Raw genomic sequence first — 23,305 nt, 5'->3', positions numbered from 1 at the left:
TGCAGGTTTTGTTCCATGATTCTCAACACTTCATTATAGCAATAAAGTAAAGATTTTGCACAAAGTTATTCATTGCTAGGAAGCTTATTTTATACGCTTCTTACGTTTTTAAATACCCATAAACAAGGATTTTAATACAAGTGGTTTTTTTCCAAAATAATGAATAGTATCACTGCATGCTGAACAGACATCACTTGTTGCGTGAGTTTGGGAAAGAGAATTCATGTAACGGAAATGTTCACACTGGAGAGACTTTGAGGAATTGCATTTTCCTAACAGTTAGTAGGTAGGATATTGATACATCAAAGCTCCTTGCCTCATCTTTCCCGAACTAATCAGGAATAAAGTCGGAAAAGTATGGTTCTAACTCTTCTCACGTTTTTCACACGAGCACTACAACTAACGTTTCACTTTTGGGGTGATAGGTCATGAAATCTTTTTGATTTTGGTTGCTGCTGCAGCATCGACATCACTATGATGAAGCTAAACAGTGTTCAGTGAGTCTGAGCTGCCCCACTTTCTTATCCCACTTTTTAACGTTGCAAACGGTAGAGAGACAGCGTTGGGCAGAGAATACGTGCAACTTATGGGAGACTTGGGGCAAACTATTTGACCTCCAAAAAAAATTTTAATAGTAATACTGCCAAAATATAAAATTGAGAAATACGTGCCATACCGTGAACGTGCTTTCACGAAACAATACTAATAAGGGGATAGTGGAACAAACGGAACAACTGCAAGATGTCTTCTTCGTCTTTCCTGGAAGATTTAGGTAGATGGGGTTGCTACATCTACATTTCAGTAGTAAAAGAAGCAGCAAATTTTGTCGTAGTTGATATTCTACACTAAACGTGAGTATGAATCCCTCTCTCTCAGACCTCATGTTTACAACCGCCATCCATAGGCGATTAGTAGCGATATTCGATATAGATAAGAATTGTCCTAGGTTCTGCCTGCACAATTAAATATTTATTTATAGCATAACCATGGCTGCTTAATTATAATTGAGAAGTCTTTTCTATCATATTTCTTGGTGGAAAATTTCCCTCCTCATCATGGATCAACTTTCAGGTGCCCAATGGAGTCCTTTTTACTTGTGTTTGCTGTATTTTCTGTATTCGCCTCCTCATATCAAACTCTGATACCTGAACGGGTGACTGTCGTTATTGGAAAGCCAATGAATATTTCCATAAAGACAAAGTGAGTGAGGTCAGATAAGACCAAGAAGGTAATTAATTTTTGTGCGATTCGGCATTCGGTTGTGTGGTTCTTTAAGCACGTTCTGACATTAATTATCTTATAAATTTTAATGACTTTACGATTGTTGAAAGTGGTTAATTGGCACGACACAGGGTCTGTGGGGGCGACGTGCATTGGCTCCTTTCCCTCTGTTTATTGTTGAGCTTCTTGGAGGTTTTTTTTTCCCTAAGATTTTTCATCTTTTTTTGTAAAATAGTGAGCAGGAGTACATTATAGTCGGAGTCCTGGTAAAACAGTTTTGCTAGCGTTATTCTTTGTTTTGCTATCAGAGCATCACCTTCAACATTTTGATTTGTACTCTTTGCAATCTAACATGGATTTAGTAGGCACTGCTCACTCAAGTTCAATTAATAGTGAAAGCTTATTCTTTATGATTGCTGCCCATTGTTGATTACGAAATTTCAGCAAAATCGAAATAGCCGGCCAAATACAGTGTATCACGAAACTGACGGTGTTCAGACCTCTCCACATATAGATAGATTCCGGGTAATGTTCATGACTATGAGTATGAGCTCGCTCAAATCCACCTATTTCATCCGAAAGAAGACATGTGAAACAGGCTTCCTTGCACAGGTTCCCAACGATGCAACCTACTACGGATTTTAGACCTGGACAATCCGCAATGCGTTTGTGGGAACGATGACGTGCAATAAGAGTTAACAAGAAATATTCCACCAAAAGTAGCGTCCAATGAAATCAGCGCCACCTCAATTAGATAAGAGATAGGTCCACAGTTCACGAATATGAGGGTAATCACGCTCAATTCCGTCTAGTAGTAGGGAACTACAACTCAAATAAACAGCAACAGCTACCCATCCGCATAACCACAGAGGCATCGCTGAAAGCCGTCGTTCTACGACATCGATGAAACCGAAGCTGTTCAATACGCTTGTTTTTGGATTACTAGAGGGAATCCTCATAGTCGTGAACCCCAACCTTACTCTTTTCAGTTCGACTAGAAGTCCTAACATCGACAGCATCGTGACACTTGAGATTCAAGACGATTAGATAAAGGATCAATGCTGCTAAAGTGGGTGTTACTAAATTTTTGTGGGTAGTGGTGTTGGTCCTTTGATATCCTTATCATCAGAACTGCATGAGGACTCGGTTAAAGATGAAATGTTGGGAAGTGAACGACTGATGCTGTGATTATTTCCAATATGTGACTGCTATGGATTTGTATCTAAAACACCTACATCTTTGAACCAGTGCTGTATAAATGGAACCGAGCCGGTTTGATCAAAAAACACACATGCCATAACTTGAGTCAAAGCGACCTGAAGCTCGACACAGTTGCGTAAGCGGCTGCGCTCGAAGCAGAGCGATGGTTACTATCGAGGTGGGATCACCGCGAGCTTCATCGAGACTGCAGACGGAAAGAAATGAGTGAGGCTAGGAAGTGTCCCACCTTGTCTCCAACCGCTAGTTCCTGTGCAATCCTTCGAGTGGAGCCGCCAACGAAACTGCGCCAGGTTGAGGTGACATTGGTATTATACCGATACCAGTGTGAACGTCCGACTAGAACCGGACCTCAGACATTCTGCGGTGTTCACCAGTACACCACGAATCTGACTTGGCGAAGGAAACGGCGGGAAAAGTTAGAGATGATGGGTTTGTACACTGCAGGGGTTGTACATTGGTGTGGCTCACCTCTCCCTAATCGTCGCAAAAAAGGCGAGGATGACGCCGTTTTCTGCGGCGACGACAGCGGACTTAGTGCAGTCCGCAAAGATCCGCTGTGCCTGCACGATTGATCGGAGGTTCAAAATCGAAACAAGCCTTTCATCTCCCAGTGGTCGATAAATTGGTACCAGGCTTGTCTGGGAGGATAAAAACACTGACTTGATAGATTGGTTGGCCCGGAAGTAACTCTGTAGGCTAGATACGCGTTCGTAAATCTCAAATGATTCAGAACGGAAGTGAACGTGGTAGCGCATCCGAGGATTGATAAATGCCGGACACTTTATCTTCTTAATTAAGGAGGTGCTTAAAAAACTAGAATGGGGCATTTACGAGAGAGTTGGGAGTCAGAGCGTTGCTGATCAAGATACACCTCAACCATGTAACAGCGGTCTTTGAGATACTTGACTGACCTGTTTTCTTTCTATGTAAAAGCTAAATAGTTAAATGTTCGCAAAGACGTTTAGGTTACAACTCAAACAGATCATGGAGCTACACTTCAAACAGAACTCATTCGTAGAAATCGGTCCTCTGGTATTGGACGCATCTTCGAGAGAAGGATTCTTGTTCCTATCTGGAAGGCAGCCCAACAAAGGACATCGCATCGCCATCGACTCATGCAGAAGCGGCAATAGATCTGATTCTGGTAACTCCACCGAATGCCAGACGATGTGAGTTGCAATTTCCTGCTCAGATCAATGGAAACGAAGAAGCAAACAGCTTCCAGGCTAGAAGACTTCTTTCTGGAAGTTACGGTGATAAAGTCGTCACTGGTGGCAGCGCTCGTCATGATAGTTGGTTGGGCCTACTTTACTGCGTGGAGTGTCTCTTTCTACCCACAGATTCTGCTCAACTTTCAAAGAAAAAGGTACTGTGAATCACGTAGTTTCCGAAGAGGATGACTATTTTACAGCGTCATCGGGCTCAACTTCGACTTCACAGTGTTCAACATTGTTGGATTCCTTGCATATTCCGCCTACAACGTGTTCATGTATTTTGACAGCAATGTCCAGGTGAATTTTAAAATACATACAACTGCGACTCTGAGGCTGTAGACCCTAACATCGGAAATAATTTCCACTAGATATAAACGATTAATGATGGTGTACGAAAAATAAAAAGCAGAAAATAGCAAATAATCCTTTCTTCCTTCTTTCTCTGCGATCAATCCAATCTTTCACATCGTTCACGAAGTCCTTCCAAGAAATCCTCCAGAAGTCGTCATGCTTTTTTTCAAGGTGAAACAGCAACACATTTAAAAACCATCCGCTATGGAGTAGATTGAAGATCGAGTATAGTTCTCCAAACTTAGTTCAACTACTCCTTTCATCACATTTATTACGACATGTTATGAACGCATCAACGCAAAAACTGTAAGAAGTTTTTTTGTGCTGCATTGTCCGATAAGGGAAAGAGAACTGCGATGTTGCAGATGATTTCTTGCACCACGCTGCTCTGAGAGGAAAGCTGCGGAATCAGCTTAGTGAAGTACACTGCTTCTTGCTTATCAGTTCATCTGACGACACTGCGTTGACATCAAATTTTCGTACAACCTTTGAAAAGTTCAGAAGCTGCAGTTGATAAAACATTAGTCGTGCCTCAAACAGAACAGATGTCCTTTTGCATACTGTTTTCTTGTACATACATAGATATGGGGATACATTTCTTCACTGACTGTGTCGTAAAAATACGTTCCAGAGGTAAAATTTTGTGAAGAAAGCTACAGTAAAACTGAGTAGCTGAAAACTGCGGAGTAGGAAATGTTGGAAGTTGGCTACATTAGTTGAAAAGTTGTCGTTCTAAATTGTCGTATTCGAGATAAAGTAATGAGGCCTACTCTGCCTCATATATATATATATATATATATATATATATATATATATATATATATATATATATATATATATATATATACATATATATATATATATATATATATATATATTCCCTACACGACAGCTGCATAGAATATTGTTTTGCGGTGGAATCCCGTTCTTCCATAAATCAGTTTTTTTTTTCCTTTTTCGTTTGTCTCAACAGACAGTTACGATGGAAGACGGGAAACTAACCTCCTTAACCTTTTACAGGCACAGTATGAGCAGGCGCATCCACATAGTCCAATCCCAGTTCTTCTCAACGACGTCTTCTTCCCAACGCATGCCTTCTTAGCGTGCAGTTTTACAGCATTCCAGTGCTTCATTTACGAGGTTTGACGAGCAATTTCACGCACATTTCTAGAAACGGCTATCGCAGCAGATTTAAGCCTTGGCATTAGACAAAACAACTAAATACTCCATTCTCCAGCGTGGAAATCAACGAATCTCATACACTTGTGCGACAATTACTGTCGTGATGGCCATCGGATCGCTGATCGCTGGAATTGCTACGGCTTTCGATTTTATCAACATGTTGCAGTTTGTTACTAGCCTATCATACATCAAAATGGCCGTAACTTTGTTCAAATATATCCCCCAGGTGATCAAACTACTCATTCGCTCGATCTGGACAATACTGATATTTTGTAGTCGTGTCAAAACGACATGAGAGTAGTTGCGGTGCATTTGCGTACGCGCTCAAAAATGCGCGGCGGAGGCAGCAGTTGGAACCGAGTTGGGAACGTCGCAAACTGCAGCGATGTGTGCCGCCAACAGGGGTTTCACCACGCTCCTAGCGCCTACGCTCCACGCTCGTGAGAAGCCGCGTACGCAATTGCGCACGTGCTTCATGTCGTTTTGACCCCACTGTACGCCTGCGCGGTCTCGCGTAAAAAGTCTGCACTTATTTTACACGAGTCATACGTACCACGCTCCTAGCCGCCACGCTCCACCGAAGCGCCTCGAGAGAAACCGCGATACGTGCTTCATATCGTGTTGACCCTACCATACTTACAGTCGCCGTAAAATGTTTAGCAACGCGTTGACGCGACGCATCCTTGGTGAAGGCGTGCGCCGAGCTCTCTCTACAGCATGCGGAAAGCAACTGACCGCTCTTTTCCTTTTGCGTTCTTATTCGTTTGTTCCTATTTATTTTTCGCATGATAGTGCATGAATAGGATTGCGTAGTCTCTATGAAATCCTTTATTACTTTTGTCGTTTATTTTGCTCCTAGCGTGCCTTCAACATCGTAGTTTGTAGGGATATAATTTCTGTTCCGCTTTTTGTTTAACTGTGCATCGTTTGCATTCTTCTGAGACGGATTTCAGAGTTTTGCTATAAATCTAATTACAACAAACGCTAATCATGCATCATTACACAAATAAGGAACAGAAATAGGAACCCTATGAACCACGATCTTGGATGCGTCCTTTTGGCAGAACAAACGCCCTGATCAATAGAAAAGGACTTTGCTAAGACTATGTAATCCCATTTCCATTCGACTTCACACAGAGAGGTAGCCGAATTACCTTAACCCGGTGAATCCGATGCGTTCTGCACAACACATGGTCTTTTCTCCTAACTTCTAACTAATAAGTGAGAGCTAGGGAGAAAACAGCAGCACAACCCGCGCTTCCGTCTGCCTAGCGAGAAAATGGATAGAACTATAATTATAAGGACAATGTTTAATTTAATTCAAATATTGCAGGCTATTCTCAATTTCCGAAGGAAGAGCACAGTAGGATGGTCGATAGGGAACGTGCTGTTGGACTTTACCGGTGGCTGTCTCGACATACTGCAGATGTGCTTACAGTGTTGGAATGTCGCTGATTTTACTGCCTTTTATGGAAATCCCGTGAAATTCGGACTGGGTCTTGTATCTTCACTTTTCGATATTCTTTTCATTATTCAACACTATGTACTCTATCCACACAGAAAGGATAAGGATAGGGATGATGTGGAACAGGAAGAGCAGCTCATGATGGATGGAGAGATTGAGGAAGCTGATGACAAGGAAGGTGAGAAGAAAGACGACAAAGATGATAGCAGAAGGAAAGAGGAACAAAAACAAGGAGGAAAACTAAAAGATGAGGAAAATGAAGAAAGAGATGAAGAGCAGGACACTAATACTAAGAAAAGTGGAAACGAAAAACACAGCAGCAGACGCGACAGTGAAAAATAACTATTGTGCATCTCTTTTTTGCATCGATTCAATAACGACACTCTGAGCGTTGTGATCTTTCTGTTAGAGTCGATGTATTGATCAGATAAATTATTTACATATTACATTGACGAATGCCACTGCACCTGTAACCTTGTAACATAGCGGATGGAAACTTCAACAGACATGATCATCTAACAACAATAAGAAAAGCACATAAATGATTCCATTACAACTACTCAACAGTACTCGTAAGGGCAAAGATGAACAACTTATAAGAAAGAGCTGGCTACCAGAACCAAGAACACTATGGATCTACCATGAGCCGAGGAGCGATAGACATTGACATCAACTCTTGAAATAGTAGCTTACACGCATACGGTATTCGAACTGCAGACACTTGTGTTTTGTTTCGACATGCCTTGCACTCGAAACTATTTGTTCTTAAATTAGCGACAACAATCAGTCCGCAATTGTTGCACACGTAAACGTGATAGGGATCCGACACTTCGAATAGGCGTTCACGAAGGAATTGTGCTGCTCCATGGGAAATCTGACAATCTCGCTCCATTTCTCCAAAGCGTAGACCTCCGTCCCTTAAAAGGTAGATTGTGGCCAGTGTTGTCTTCTGCATATATTGCTAAGTTATTAAAGAAAGAAATATCTTCTCAATTGACTTCAGAGGAATTTTGGATTGCTATATCAGTGGAAGGACAGTATTCATTGAAATATTCATCTTCAAAAGTCCAACATTTTTGTCGTGAGAAACCTTCATATGATATTATGCAAATGGCTACACATGAGAAAATGGCAATTGTGAAGAAATTTGTATTACTTAGAATGAGAAGGCAATCATAAAAAAACGCATATTCGCATCACTGCTGCGGATGCAGCTTTCCCACCACTTGGATGCGAATCAACACTAACTGCAGAATAATTTTAACTTCATGTTTAGTTTTTCCCCTTAATGTAGGCCCTTTAGAGTAACGAAATGCCTTTTTACAATAAAACGTATTCCTTCTTATTCCTGTCGCCCTTTTTTCCACATTAACTGGATTGTTAAAATTGTTTTTTCGTCTTACTGTAACGTTTACTCCATTGGTAGAACATTACTGAGAAAAATTCGTAAACGTCAGTGCTATTGACTTTTGAAATATTGTTAGCCGACGATATTATTCGTCGTACACAAGCTTTAGTCCATGTCAAACCGTTTCAACTACACCGTCTGAACTACTAAACTAGTGACTTATGATGCCAATTTTTACAAGAAATCTCAATATCTCGTAATCAGAAACTTCCGCTGATAAATCCTTTGCTATACCTTGCTCGACCCTCCATAGGCTGCCTATTCATCATTTGGATAGGTCCTCTTGCGCGTGAATGAATCTTGTCATCCACCATATGTTTTAAACGTTGGTAATACGTAGGTCCGAAGAATATCTAAATGACAGATACTGAATGATGAACATGCGACACATAAATGATATGATTAGTAATAAGGAACCTGAGTAGTCAATTTTGTCCCTGTATGGCCGTTGTACATAACTTCGTTTCCTCTTAAATGATAACCGTATTCTTGTAGCAAATTGCTGATTTTCTGTACATTAACAGTATCGTTAAATGGTGTAGCATCCCCGATTTCACCTTTGTTAGCGGAAAGCTGAAAAGTCAACAAAATTTGCAACAACGAATAAAGGAACACAATGCAGATTTCTGAAAAAGATTGTCTGCTGGAAGTGTGTGAAATCATGAAGGTCTCGAAGGCTAAGAAGAAATAAAAGTTCGATCATTTCTAGCTAGACTCTTCACGAATTGTTTCGCTTGGATTTTTTGGATTATAATGGATTTTTAATGTGACAAAAAAGGAGGAGGGAAATCTGCACGGAACAAACGGGGTTTTATATAGTCTAACAATATCAGATTTAATAATTACGAAGAAAGGAACAAAAACAAATTGACAAGCAACCAAAAAATATTCCTATCAACGAGTTAGAGAAACTCACCGATCCACTTTCGACGATCAACTATTTACAAGAATCCTAATACTACACTGTGTCAATTTTATCGTTCAAATAATCTTATGGATAACGGAAGAAGGGATGGAAAAGGATAAAATAAGTCGACGTATTTACCTTTCCTTGTAAACATTCGATCAAGTGACCAATGGTCATACGCGAAGGGACTGCATGTGGATTGATAATGATGTCCGGGGTTAAACCTTCACAAGTGAATGGCATGTCTTCCTAGATTTTTTAATTGTATAAAATCATCAAACCTTTCCTCTAAAATGTTCCTAATTGCACAGCTTTCCAATTAACAAGAATAGAAAGAAGATTTGCACTTCTGCAAATCCAGATCTACCACCACTATATAAACCCACCTGTCTATACATGATACCCATGGTACCTTTTTGTCCGTGTCGTGACGCGAATTTGTCACCAATCTGCGGTAGTCTTACTGATCGTACACGGATCTTAACGAATTTGTTGCCATCAGTGTTTAGCGAGACCATGACCTACAAAGTGAAGTTGGTTGGTTGGTAAAGCTGGTCGCTGAGTCGACGATAGAAAATGTGGTTGTTCTTATTACCTGGTCAATAATACCAGTTTCTGAGCTGCGAAGGAACGTTGACGCATCTCTCTTCGTATACTTTTTGCTGCTAGCATCCAAATCGTCATCCTAAATCTCACAAATTTCCACCTACTAAATGTGTTGGGATAGAGGATATCTAGAGCTTGAGAGAAAATGTTTGTATAAACCTACAACTTCAGGGAGCGCAACAGTTTTGCCAATAATAACATCATCACCGGAAACACGCATACCAGGGGAAATAATTCCGTCATCATCCAACTAAAAGGACTTTTTCTAGAGTAATGTATTTAAAAGAGTCAAAAAATACCTTATCGTAGAGAGAATGTCTCATTCCAGAACATTTGTCCCTTGTAGGTTTCTCAATGAGCTCCTCATTTGCACCGTCCAAGTTTGCTTCCTGGTCACGATAAGACCGATAGAACACCTGTATGAAATTCATATTTTCAGTAACCTAAATAACTGCTTAAAGATCAGAAAAGAGATACCAACCGATCTAAAAAGTCCCCTGTCAATTGCTGATTGGTTCATAATTACAGAATCTTCTTGATTGTAACCCGAATACGACAAAATAGCAACAATAGCATTGATTCCAGCAGGGAGTTCATTGAACCTAATACATCCATTTGCAAGAAATTTGAAAAAAGAAGCCGATGAATGTGAAATGCTAGTGGAAACTATTCCGAAACCTGAGGTATTCCATGGATCTCGTAGTAACCAGAGGCTTCTGGGGATAATACAACACGTGTGCCAAAGTATCCATACGTACGTGGAAATTCGTGGTGTAGACACCCATAGCTTGCTTACCCATAGCACTCTAGAATGATAGATATCACATTGTAGTTATGGAGTAAATTACCTAAAACACAGAACTGCTATTTGATATGTCATGTAAAAAAACATTCAAATAAAAAGGTGTCATTGCAACGCGTCTTTAGAAATAAGCAATATAATCAAGAAAGTAGCACCTCTTTCAATCTTGCAGTCTTTCAGAATTTTTAAAGCAGGGATACCGTATTCGAATTCTTTTGTTGATCTGGAAAATCAAGTTGTTACCTGGTATGTGTTTCTTGGACTCTGATTGTGATCTGGAAATGGGATTATGGAAGCACACACTCCAAGAATCATTGCTGGATGGATTTCGCAGTGGGTATACGTGTCGCAATACCCTCCCGCTTTCAGATCTTCAGGCATCATAGCTAACATCACAGTCTCTGAAAATGAGCTAACATCACAGTTTCTGAAAATGAAGTCTCCGTTGAAAGAACGAAATTCCCTGCGAAGGAGGAATGCGTACAAGATCAGCACTAACCCTCTTCCATCGCATCAATCAATTCCACAACTCCACCTCCTACAAGATCTGACCAGCTATAATTACTGCCGGATTCTCGTTCCTAAAAAAAAATAAAGCTCAACTCCATTAACAGGTGAATACCACACCATCCATTTTTGCATGAGTAACGAACACCGAATTTCAGAAAACGAAGACTATGTTGTACCTTCAGCTTATCAATATGACGTTTTTTCAAAGCCAACTTCTGCTTTTCAACTATTAAGAGGGGTCGACATACTCGACCAGCATCGGTATAGATTCGGATTTCTCTGTCGCGAATGTCCCGCACCATGGATACCTTTAAATACAATTGTGCAGAATGTGATTATGAGCACTGCTGAACACAAGATAAAAAAACGTGGCAATTTCAAGAGTGTTGAAGTTTTTAATTCACGTATTCCATCATTTGTAAGGTTCCTTTATGCTTAAATACAAAATATTTTTGCCTGAACTATGTAGGTATCATCAATTATCAGGAACTGCTTATGCACATCGCTACTGAGCACTACTGAGTGCACCGTAATACAATGGTACTTTGTTGAAATTAGAACTATTACGAGATTTAATAATTATTCCACCTTTATACACTAATCTATTGAACAAAAAGAACATTAAAGAAATTTGTTACTATAAAAATCCACCTCAGACACGATTATATCCATTTGTCTGCGAAGCTTCTTGAGTGTTGTCATGAGATGTTCGGGGTCTCTATGAATTCCAACCCACGCTCCATTAACGAAGATCTTCGTTGCATCCGCTATAGATGATGGCGCTACCTCTGAAGAAACCTAACGTCCAACTTCCGGTAAACACCAGATATCGGATGGTATTTCTACTTCTCTAACGTATAAATCTCATGTTTTCCACAATAGACTGTAGGAAGAAATCAAGACTGAAGTAAGCTAAAAGAACCTTCAAGATTCTCCATTGACCATTCTTCCAAAAACTCAAGAATGGGTTCAGGAAGCGATCCGACAGAAATATAAGCCATTAATGCCAGATTTTTCACCAAGCCGACAGCTTGACCCTCGGGAGTTTCAGCAGGGCACACCTTAACTTGCCATGAGTTATCCACGATGAAAACGCGTGCGAAAAAAAAAAAACTATTGGAACGCTCAAAATGTCATAGCATCATACAATAACTTTCAAAACGTACCATTCCCCACTGAGTGTTGTGCAATTGTCGAGGCTTGGCGAGCTTCCCTTCTCTTCCTATCGGTGAATTTGCTCGCCGTAGATGCGATAATGTGGCAGTGTAAGTCAGGCGATTCAGAACCTATCAAATTTAGCGTATCGCAATCATAAAACTAGTTGCAATGATCATGCGAGCTCATAAAAGAGTTCTAACCTTGAAAAAGACCACACCGAAGTTATACTAGTGAAGTCTTACCTGTGAAACACCAGCTCTGGATTGATGTGCCTTTTTTTGATCTCCCCAATTCCCAGTGGCCAGTGAGTAAGCAAGACCACGAGTTATTGTAGAGGTTTTCACACACACATCCAAAGAAAAATCTCCATTCTTGTTTATGTACTTTTGTGCCGTAAGTCTCATCTGATAGGAAAATACTATAAAATGCCGCTTCCGGTTTGCTAAAAAAAATATAGCAAACAAACCTCTTTCAACAAATTTCTGAAAAGTGCGCGGAAAAGAAAAGCAAGTAGGGGACCAGCTAAGTCCAATCGTTTGTTCCCGATGTGATCTCGGTCGTCTAATTCACGTCGCCCTAATGCGGCCAACAGAAGACGATGCACCATATAACCGATAAAATACTGCAAGAAATCTTGAGTTGAGGGTGTGAACACGAAATATTTAAATTAATGCAGAAAACAGATGAAGATAGACAAAAAAAGTCTATACAAACCGCTTTTTTGGTTTCGCAGAAGTCTGATACTCCTACATGAGGCAGTAACTCCTTTTGTAAAATTTCTTTTGCATACTTAATACGCTGTTCTTTTGTCACTCCGGGTTTTGCGCCACGTGCACCAATAAAATTCAAAGCAACATTTTGCTCCTGAAAGTTGAAACGAAATAGCAATACAGATAGAACGGATAGCTTCTCGAACATCTCTGTGAAGAAAGTAAAGTGTCGAAGAGGATTCTCATTAAGACTAGCCAATCAGTGCCACAAAATAATTCCAATTCACAGATGATGTCACGTATGAACTTTGAAGCGAGAATACAAATGTCTTCTACCGCAAGCAATGCAATTCCAAAAAGCGCGCACATAACATGAAGTACTATTCTCTGAGATCTCCTTACTTCTCCATTCAGACATCTTTTTTTCTGCTTAGTGTTGTGGATATTATACTGGTCAGGTCTCTTTTTTCCTCTTATATGTCTCTTTTTGATTAATTGATTTGGTAATTAGTTTCTAAATGATAAGCTGAAAAAAGACAGAGTGACACCTGACAAGAAACGCTTATAACAAGTATCCCAAAGAAAAAACATCCCAAAAAAGACTCTCATCCAAATTTTCAACATCTCAGGTTTTTAAGATAACAAAACCTTGCACTTTCGTTGCCTTAGAAGCCTTATAGTAGTATTAAAGGTATCACCGCACGAATCTGGGTTGGTGCGAGTTTCAGGTGGGTTATGCCTATACGGGGTCGTAGATTATAGAGAGAAGGGTGATTCCGTCTATTTCTTCCTAATTGCCGTAAAAAACGGCCCGGAAGATACGACTTCGAGCGTTCCGGCGCGCTATTTTCCACAACGAGTTCGATTGGAGCGCGCCAGCATTGTGCATGCTCCGCATCTTCCGGGCCGTTTTTCACGGCATTTAGGAAGAAATGGACGGAATCACCTTCCTCTCCATAATCTGGGACCAAGTATAGGAACTTTCCACCTGAAATCCGCACCACCCCAGGTTCGTGTAGAGATGCCTTCAAAGGAACTTTTTTGAGAATTCATTTCAAAAACTGTCGTCTAAGCTAACTTGCTAGTTTTTCGTATCGATAAAAGAAAGTTTTTTTTTTAAAATGTTTTCCATAGCGCCAGATCAACACATCATCAAACGCACATTCTTGTATAAGATAACAAGGTCAAATATCTTTTTGTGCGTTAAAACGATGATTTTTAACTGACCATTTCGAATCCGTTGGTGTTCGTTGGTGCAAAGCAAACCTCTTCATAAGCACGGAATTTGAAATGGAAATGGAGCAGCATTGTACTTTTGTTGGGCGATTTTCGGCGAAAAACACATGACAGTTCGTCGAGAGTAAAGTTTTTCTCTACGGATCATCCCCACACTTCTCACAGAAATTAGAGCGGCTGTGATGGCCTGTCTACCCTTTCCTCCAGGTGTCAGTGGATAGTCAGTGGATTTCTGAGTTAATATACGGTTATCTAGTGCACAAAATAGTGGGTCTTTGAATTTCGACTCATTTCTCTCAATGCTTCACGATTGTTTGGTCCACATGCCTTGAAAGCACTGATTTTGCCTTTTTTCATACACATTAAAAATTTGTTGCCCGCACGATTTCTTAAGCAACAATACACTACAATAAAAAAGTACTAAATGAACTAAAAGAAAAATAAAAAAAAAAACAAAGCGTGGTGGCCCTTCGAAACTCCATATATTTCCGAGAAACGAAGCCTCACCTGTATCACAAAAGCCTCATCAAGTGATGGTTTTACCATTTCCATCATTTCAGGATCCTCAAAATCATAGATTATATGCTCCAGGATATCACGGTCAGAGACGAAGCCAAGAGCACGAAACACAATCATCACAGGAATTTCCTACAACCAATATTCTTCAGAAAAATAGGGATACTATAAAATCAAACGTCGAAATCAATTACTCTGGTTATTAACGTGCCTGTTTAATATATGGTAGAATAGCGATAATTCGCTGGCCCATCGCGGTTTTTTTAGCACCTCCTCCGCTACGTGCCATCATGTTAACCCACATAGTTGAAGTTGGACGGCTAAAGAAGGCATAACGGAATCAATACATAGCAGCTATGTGATTTTAAAAAATGGAAGTAATAAAAGTGAAAATTAACCTTGAGTTCTCAAGACAGGATCTACATTCCGTCTTGAAGGCGTACTTCCCATCCTTCATGGAAAACACATACACCGTGTTCGTGGCCATCTTTTCTTGCGCGATCAGTACCTGGAATGTGACCGATGGCAATGAAAACAAAAGGGATAGCAACGTATACAATTCGACATCCAACACTAAAACTATAATAACATTATACTTTCACACTAATCAAAACGTGTTAATTTGTCCTTCGTTTAGGTTGCCGACAAGCACGAAAACCAATTTGAAAAAATTCTTTAAGAAGTAAAATTGGAGTGTGATAATAATAGCAATATGTCTTACTTGCTTACCAAAAACATTGACCCCACCATTTTTGACACTGATGCTTCCCTTATTACTATTATTACCATTGTTACTAGCCATTACATACTAGTTATCATTTCTTGTTATCATTATTCTTGTCACCGTCTATTTATTATTCATTAACCATTATTTTTACCATGATTATTATAGTTTTGTTTGATTTGCACAGGCCAGACGGCGTAAAATTGTCACACCTCCACTCTCCCAATAAAATTTCAAACAAGAAACGCATCCACCGTAGAGAGAGTTATCTGAGGTAGAAATGAAAGTTTATGAAAGAACCCAGAACTATATATATATATATATATATATATATATATATATATATATATATATATATATATAGTGAACAAAACGAAAAATACTAATAATATTAATAATAGTAAGTAGAATTCCTAAAATTAAAAAACTACAGTATCAGCTTCTCTGGTCTTTGTAAGTTACAGGATTCACAGACTCTCAAAACAAAAAGTAACAACACTTAAAAATTATAGCTGTGTCAAAATTATGTTTGCCCCAGTACCCTGGTACCGTTACGTGAATTTTTCCTCACTCACAAGTTTTGCTTCAAAACAACATCCACCTTGCCAATAACATCTTAGTCTTAAAAATAACTTTACTCCTACTTTACAGATTCAGATTCTGTAGCCGCTTTTGAAAGGATCGATGAATACCACCTGGTTAAGTTCTGTTAATTTAGTTTAAGTTAATTCTCCCTCAAAGGCAGCGTGTCAGGAAATTGACGATGTTGGATTCTCTCACGTACAATATTAGATTTGGGGAGTAGATTAGAAGTATGAGTGTGTTCATGATGAATTCTTCCTATTCGTCTTGAAAAAAAAAAACGGCGTGGGAAACTTTCACGATACCATATAACGCGCCACTCCCATATATGCGCCGAATCTGTACTTAGAAGCCTAGTGAAGTAAAGCCGTAAAATAGTTGGCGGTCAATGAGCTAATTATGGAACGAAAGATCATAAGTCAGATACTTGCCTTTTCTGAGCCGTTTATGACGAAATAACCACCCGGATCAAGCGGACATTCATTTAGCTCGGTAAGATCGCGATCCGACATATTAGAGAGCATGCAGTAACTTGACCTAAAATCGTAACGTATGCAATATGCGAAATCCAAGCAGAAGCAGTGAAATGGCAAGGCATAAAGCATAGGACAGTTCGTCACCTGAGCATGATTGGGATTTTACCAACGAAAACTTTCTCGTATTTTCTTTCTGTCACCTCGTCATCTCGTTGAATTTGCTTGGTGATATCAACATAAAGAGGCGAAGAATAGGTAAGATTCCGAAGTCGTGCCTAAGGGCAAAAGTGGGACGTGAATACACTTAATAAAACGGTAATAATCTGGAAATTACCTCATTCGGCATCATTGGCGTTGGTGCTCCATCCTTCTCCCAGTGAGTTGGTTTGGATAGATAAATCTGATCGAATTTGAGCGAAAATTTTGTCGGATTCTCAATATCACCTAAAATTCAAGCGAAAAATGCACCTCAACTAGAACTGATGACATCGCTAAAGAGTATCAAAAACGTAGACTCTGGTAGTCTCTGGAGCGAATACTAAATACTGCAACGAAATGAAGATTACCAGAAAAATGCTGCACTTCCGCCTGCAGTTCAACTGGTGGAGAGTCCTCGACGATTCTTTGCACATTCATCTGAATGAACTCGTCAAACGAATCAAGCTGTTGACGCACAAGACCTTTTTCGTCGAAGTAGGCACTAATTACCACCCAACACGCTTCCTGAAGGGTAAAAGCACAGTTAAGCATGAAGTGATAGTGATGATACAAAGTTGAAGTTAATACCTGCCACTGTTCACTTGAAATTTCCTCATCATCCTCCTCTTCTACTTCGTGGTCACCTGCTTCTTCCCCGTAAGGCATATCATCGTCATCGTCTTCATACATGGTGATCCGCTTTACAAAACAAAACTCAAATTAGTGGAAAGCATTGCCCTTGCGATGTAGAACTGATATAAACACGTGCTTAGAATTTCGGGAAACGTCAAAAGTATAATTAGAAGACTGGACTGCGAGCATCCGTATATATCACCAACAGCTATTGTAAAACCTTTTTTAAAGCAAGAACTGCCAACGAAGATAATAAATACTATGACAATGTTACTTCGAGAACATAGAAAGTAAAGAAGGGACTAGTATGGCGCGAAAACGACAGAAGCATCTATGTTACTCCGAACATGAACAGGTATACCAGTTAAATAAAGCGATTGTAAACAACACTTTTAATGAGAACAAAAAAGAGAATGAGAAAGAAGAAGTGAAACCTATACAATACATCCATTGAAGAAGGACCGAATTATTCCCTGGGTGATTCCGTGATTAAGTAGTTACGAAAATCCAGTGTATAGCTGCCGCCGAAGGTGTCGGCCTGAGTCGTTACGCATTGGAAGCCGCCTTGGTGGGGCGAGTAGAATGATAGTAACAGTAAGCTCAAAGGAGTTTTTAATGTCCATTGATAATTTTTCCTTCCTTTTTGCAACAGCACATTATTAGAATCACTCCATAGTCGCAGTCATTTTTTTCGTCAACATCGATGTCATCCACCGACGATCGACCGATTGACCGACGACCGACAATCCACCGACGCGTGCAGAGAAACAGTATGAGTGCCCGCCTCCGCAGAGAGCCTAACTCATTAGGCCGACAACTTCACGGTAACCGCAACATACAGTTAACAAATCCTTTAGACTTGAAACTGAACAGATAAAAAGAATTCAGCCCACCACAGGTGGGCCTAAATATACCATGGAGACCTCTGTATTTCCATATACAGCACATATAGCAGGAAAAAGTTTAACAGGTGGTAAATCGGTGAATGCAAGTCCGAGAAATTCAGAGCCCCCACGTTCAAAGTAGACTATGTGTCGGTCACAATCCAGTATCAACCGCACTCTCTCTCCGACCTGAAAAAAAAAGCTTTTAAACATCTTCTACATCGTATAGGAGATCACAACCGAAATTTCATATATCGTTTGAGTATCCAATATCTTTTGTAGTTGTTTCATACATTGAGCACGTATGTTATATGTGTGATATGTGAAATAGAACAGATCCTTACATAATTAGAGTCATATCAGAAAGGTCTGATTATCGTTGGAGGGGTTGCAGGCTGAGTAATACGTTAAACAAGGTCCTTCATTTTCAGGATAAAGAGTGATCCTACTACTAAAGCAACAAAAAAAAAACGCACAGTCGAGATGCAGCGAAAAAAAGTAGTATTTTTCTGCAACTCTGAACTGTACTATTCGCCTTTTATACTGAAGATGGGAAATAGTCCATGTCTGCACAGAAGCACCTTCACATTTGCAAATAAATGTTCAGTTAAAGCGAGTAGCCGCAAACCCTGATTCCACAGTAGGGATGATAGAAAAACAAATACATAATGATCTATATGACTTTGTCGCCACTTTTGTTCAATTCATAATTCATATTCCATTAGACCGATTTGAACCTAACTTTGTTATAGACTTGGGATGGGGCGTCGACCACAAGCTGCTCTTCGCATGGAAGTATGATCCACTTTTCGATCGTGCCGATTTCAATGACTTTTGCAATTTCTGATTAGCATTTGATTACTAATGTTAATTAGGAGCAGTGATAACAGGGAGCGAAACAGTTAGTATGAAATAGTAATAAGCGCTTGGATACTAAAATGTGCTTAAATGACAACATTTTGACACATGTCTAAACCTTTATGAGTCATCACGTTTTGAGATATCAGAAATGGGTCACAAGAAAATAGCCGTTGAAACAAATACTGACGAAGAGGGTAATTTCAAAAGTTTTTTTCCGAGGGACTATTCTTACGGAGTGACAGAAAAAGAGCGTAAGCAACTATTCGATAGCAAGGTATGATTGCTCTGCACCTCTTAAGAGGAGATTAGTGCACACGCTGACTGGTTTGGTTTCGAAAGCAAGCACAAGAGTCCCATTGAAGATGTTCTGTATCGAGGTGTCCGCCGACTTTAAGATCGGTTACAAATGATGACTGACAAGAACAGGAGCACATTTAACATCTGCGATCGAAAAAGCAGTTGGAATCGAGGGATCGTCGCGAACTGCAGCGAGGAATGGCACTAGCAACGGTTCTCCTTCGATCTTAACCGCTACGCTCTTTACCGCACCGCTTAAAGCGGAGGCACTTAGGAATTACACCGCGCTTCATGTCGTTTTGACTTTACTGAAAAGTCAAAACGACATGAAGCGCGGTGTAATTCCTAAGTTCCTTAAGAGTTAGGCTTAGTAAAAGCAGAAGTGGAGCTTTTGCGTATGGTGATCACGAACATGACAATCATTTTGATTGAGAAGACCGATTTTGTGCGCACTAGAAAATCACAATCAATTTAGTGTGTAAATTTCCGCCGATCTTACTTCATTCTAAAAAAAACCTTTCTTGTACAAATCATTGATCCTTGAAGACATGTTTTTAAGAAGCATGCTATTTGTTCAAACCTAGTAAGTAGGGTTGCGGCATTTTTAGGTACAGATGATTTCTAAGGTACGACAGGAGAAAAAGTAATAGAAAATATACAGTTGGTATAAAACGTGATGTATTGGTGTGAGCAACGCGTTGAGTCCATGGCGAAGGCGCGCACATGCCTGCCTTCACAGGCTGCGCAAAGCTCCTCGGATCTCTTTTCTTCGTGTTTTTTTAATCTTTTACTCATATAATAGTCCTACAATAGGAGTGAAATTAGTCCGATGGAAGTCCCTTTTTATCAATTTTGGCTTCTGTTTTACTCTTAGTGGTTAGGCTCAGATACGTCCTAGGAGTAAAACAACCATTTCCGTTAGCGATTAGCTTCGACTTCCTTACATTGATTAGTCGTGCAAAGGCTGCGTTCTTCTTTGCTAATAGAGACAACTCCGTCTCTTTTCTTGTCTCCTCTTCTTTTATGTGCTTAGTGCGTCTCTAAAATCTTAGTTTGCAATGATTTAATTTCTGTTCCATTTCTTTTGTGTAACTGTGCACCATTAACATCCTTAACAATCATGATACTGAGGAAATCATTCTTTTATTTTAGCTAGTTTAATCGTTTCCTCTTCTACCAAAGCAACTCCTCAAAGACAGTTTGTGAGAATGTGATTTCAGTCTCACTATTCATGTAATGGTCAGCGCTAAGCCCTCTTCTAGAACGGAGAACTTAGCAGAAATCAAACTTTTACAAACTGAGATCTTAGATACTAGAAATAAAACAACCAAAACTAATGAAGAAAACTTTGCTAGAACTAATTAATCTTACACATCGACTATAATGCGAAAAAAGAATGACGAACTAAGAAAAACAAGAAGAAAAATCTCCGAAAAGCATGTTGCGCTCTGTAGAAAGGGACAGTGCACGTCTTCAGCAAGAACGTAATGTGTCATCCAGATATAACATACACAAAATATTGTGACCACTATCGCAAAAAGAGATTAGAATAGGTATGCAACCATACAGGGAGTGAAATACCACAGAAAACATGCTTACACGAAAAGGAATCTAAAGGGAAGAAGAGATTAATATTTGCAGAAGCAAACCTGATATTTCGGTGGATTGTTCATTCGCGGATAAACTCCTAGTTGATCTCCATTGTGAATGAGAGTATTATCAACAAGGTTCCATCCCCAACTTTGATCATCACTTCCGAGCAGAGGTAAATAGCCAGGGCAATGAAGAGCGGCATGCCCAAAGTGAGAACTAGTTAATTGAATAATCTAGGCGGAGAAACAAAAGAAAAAGAAAGTACCTCGTGGCAACTCCAACCACTGCCACTGTTCCTAGTGGACCTTCCCAAGTAACATCGAAAGCGTGGACTCCTTGTGATACGCCAATCTTAAAAAAATGACAGTACGCAGAAGAACTACAACTCGCATTCACATAAATATAGCACCGACAATATGCCCCAGATTTTGATGGACAACAACAATGCAGATCACATTTTATTCGTAACTATCAATCATTTTGTAGACCAGTCCTCCTAGAAAAAACTTTTGTCTTTCCAGATCTAAGAAGAGTTACATGCGGATTATGATCTCTTTTTATTGTAGGAGAAATATATATGCTTCAAATTGCTTTGAATAAATCTATGCAGTTCGAAATGTGCAAAAAGTCGTAGAAAGTCACGCATGTACTTACAAATGCCACTACTGATGTTAGACCACGGCATTCTTGAGACTGAAAGCAGTCATGTTGTGTCTTTCCGGGCAGTCGACGTTCAACATTAAATAGACGGTGCTGCGATGGGAATCGACCACAAGCACTAAGTCAAGGAGAACAAGTTTTGTTGTATATCAGTTTTGTAGCTCCCATTGTTCTTCAAGACACAGCCCAGATAGCAGTTCCGTTATCTGGGCTACCCTCATTCGTTGGAGGTCTCGAGAAGACACACACCTGCCTTCACTTACCCTGCACAGGCACAGCTGCGAGCTGCACCCCATGAGCCAAACCCCCTTCACCTGAAAAGGGTACGGCTTCTCCCATTCGCACGTATGGAAAAAAGTGAAAAAGGGGATATGCGGAAGAGGCTGACGAAGATAGCTAGTAGCCCTAGTTAAAGAGAACAAATAAAAGCAAACAAAGTGTTACACAAAACAAAGAACTTCAGAAAAATTTAAAAAAGCAATGCCATGATTATGTCATTGTGAATACATGGTACACACAATAACGTATATTAAAACGCCTGAACGACAGGCTAGTGTCAAAACTTAGACTTCTTGGTGTTTGATTGATATTGAATTGGATAGTAAATTTTAAAACCTCATTATTTCTGGTAAGGTCTAATATACATAACCTGACAGATGGGCACACATGATTTCTACTGAATATAAATATGACATACCTTCCCACGTACTCCATCAGTACTCTGAGCCACCGGTTGACGATGAACAGTGAAACCATTTGCCCGGACATAGTTGTTTCTCAAAGAAAAAAGTAAAGCCATCGAATTAAGGAAAAAGAGACATAGGAAGCACACTTCGACACATCGTTGGGATTCCATGCATAATAGAATGCCCTTAATTTCTTTTTATACGAATTGAGCTCGCCAAGCAGATAGGGATCAGCTAACGCAGACTCAGACACCTTCCTTTGAGCAAGAGCCCGCCAAACAGTACTGTCCTTAAAACACCTCGGACCAATAAAAGATTGAAAGTAAAATTTGGTTTTCGCAAACAACACATTCGACACAAAACTTGCCTCAAAATTAAGCACATTGCACCAGTGGCGACACACCAGGGTACAACTACGCAGATCAGATAGCTGAAGATACTGAAATATCTGCGAAAGTACATGATGTGGCAAACGTGTCGCAAGTACTGAAAAAAACAATCTGTATAGTACGTAAGAGGACTGCAGCTGTGCTTTAAATCCAATAAATCACATCACACTTAGGCCACAAGCTTCGTTTTCACCATTAAAGAAAAAACTCAAAGAAAGGGTTTGAATCGCACCCGATCTAATTTAAAGACTAAATGAAATCACTGGTTCCAGGACCGAACCGACGTCCACTACTGTTAAAACAACTACAATATCTAAGGTAGAATCACTGCCCGCTACTATTTAAGCAGCGACAACATCCACTGCAGAACCGTTGTCAGCTAGTGATCAAACAAGTACGACATCCACTGTTGAAGCTGCAACACTTACAATGGGAACGACCAATAGAACAGAAGCCTACTATTATCACCGAAGTAAAGCAAAATCTACCGTCAAACGAACATCTACTACCATCGAAACAAGTGCCTACAGTGAAACCGACTTCTATTATAACAATCTAAACAATGATAAACAACAACTTTCAGAAAAAAAGGAAACTTAGACCTGTGAGTGCTTTTCTGGGTGTTTTAGCCACTGAACTGGTGTTTCCATCGGGCGCTCGCACAATCATGAAGCCAGGAAAATGAAGTTTTCCTTGGATAAACAGTTCCAATGTCAACCTTGGATAATTATGGCGACTGCTGTCGCGAATAAAATAAGTGATGGATCTCATCCACCTTGTACCAGTCACAAATGATATGTTGAAAGTATTTATAA

The 23,305-nt window shown here is 39.8% G+C and overlaps 2 protein-coding genes across 5 annotated transcripts; one reads left to right on the top strand and one right to left on the bottom strand.

Annotated features, from left to right (window-relative positions):
• Positions 1-1,078: 1,078 nt before the first annotated feature.
• On the top strand, positions 1,079-6,996 carry RB195_010078 (uncharacterized protein; the record flags this gene model as incomplete). 2 transcript variants are annotated; one of them, XM_064190918.1, is made up of 7 exons in its annotated part: positions 1,079-1,200; positions 3,408-3,611; positions 3,668-3,808; positions 3,854-3,953; positions 5,028-5,147; positions 5,245-5,415; positions 6,523-6,996. In XM_064190918.1, the coding sequence occupies 7 exons, from the start codon at positions 1,079-1,081 to the stop codon at positions 6,994-6,996; spliced, it is 1,332 nt and encodes a 443-aa protein (XP_064048501.1). The 2 variants fall into 2 exon arrangements, with proteins under 2 accessions (XP_064048501.1, XP_064048502.1); XM_064190919.1 differs by having other exon boundaries at positions 1,178-1,200.
• Positions 6,997-7,282: 286 nt separating this feature from the next.
• Positions 7,283-23,159, bottom strand: RB195_010077 (uncharacterized protein; the record flags this gene model as incomplete). Of its 3 annotated transcripts, XM_064190917.1 has the most annotated exons (34): positions 7,283-7,571; positions 8,297-8,415; positions 8,480-8,635; positions 9,108-9,218; positions 9,356-9,490; positions 9,565-9,654; positions 9,739-9,825; positions 9,875-9,991; positions 10,057-10,177; positions 10,254-10,381; positions 10,621-10,778; positions 10,877-10,958; positions 11,064-11,195; positions 11,539-11,675; positions 11,810-11,948; positions 12,054-12,173; positions 12,288-12,449; positions 12,512-12,667; positions 12,760-12,909; positions 14,499-14,639; positions 14,719-14,827; positions 14,906-15,015; positions 16,245-16,350; positions 16,434-16,564; positions 16,624-16,733; positions 16,856-17,012; positions 17,076-17,186; positions 18,035-18,193; positions 20,812-20,971; positions 21,021-21,106; positions 22,113-22,191; positions 22,248-22,390; positions 22,469-22,587; positions 23,093-23,159. In XM_064190917.1, 34 exons carry the CDS (start codon positions 23,157-23,159, stop codon positions 7,283-7,285), a joined length of 4,377 nt encoding a protein of 1,458 aa, XP_064048498.1. The 3 variants fall into 3 exon arrangements, with proteins under 3 accessions (XP_064048498.1, XP_064048500.1, XP_064048499.1); XM_064190916.1 differs by lacking the exons at positions 18,035-18,193; positions 20,812-20,971; positions 21,021-21,106; ... (2 more) ...; positions 22,469-22,587; positions 23,093-23,159 and having other exon boundaries at positions 17,076-17,177; XM_064190915.1 differs by lacking the exons at positions 7,283-7,571; positions 8,297-8,415; positions 8,480-8,635; ... (22 more) ...; positions 16,856-17,012; positions 17,076-17,186 and having other exon boundaries at positions 18,005-18,193.
• Positions 23,160-23,305: the final 146 nt, after the last annotated feature.

The sequence above is a fragment of the Necator americanus genome, chromosome III (assembly GCF_031761385.1).
Source record: "Necator americanus strain Aroian chromosome III, whole genome shotgun sequence".
NCBI classification, from domain to species: Eukaryota; Metazoa; Nematoda; class Chromadorea; order Rhabditida; family Ancylostomatidae; genus Necator; species Necator americanus.
Note: the sequence above shows the minus strand (reverse complement) of the source record. Positions and strands in the feature narration are given on the sequence as shown.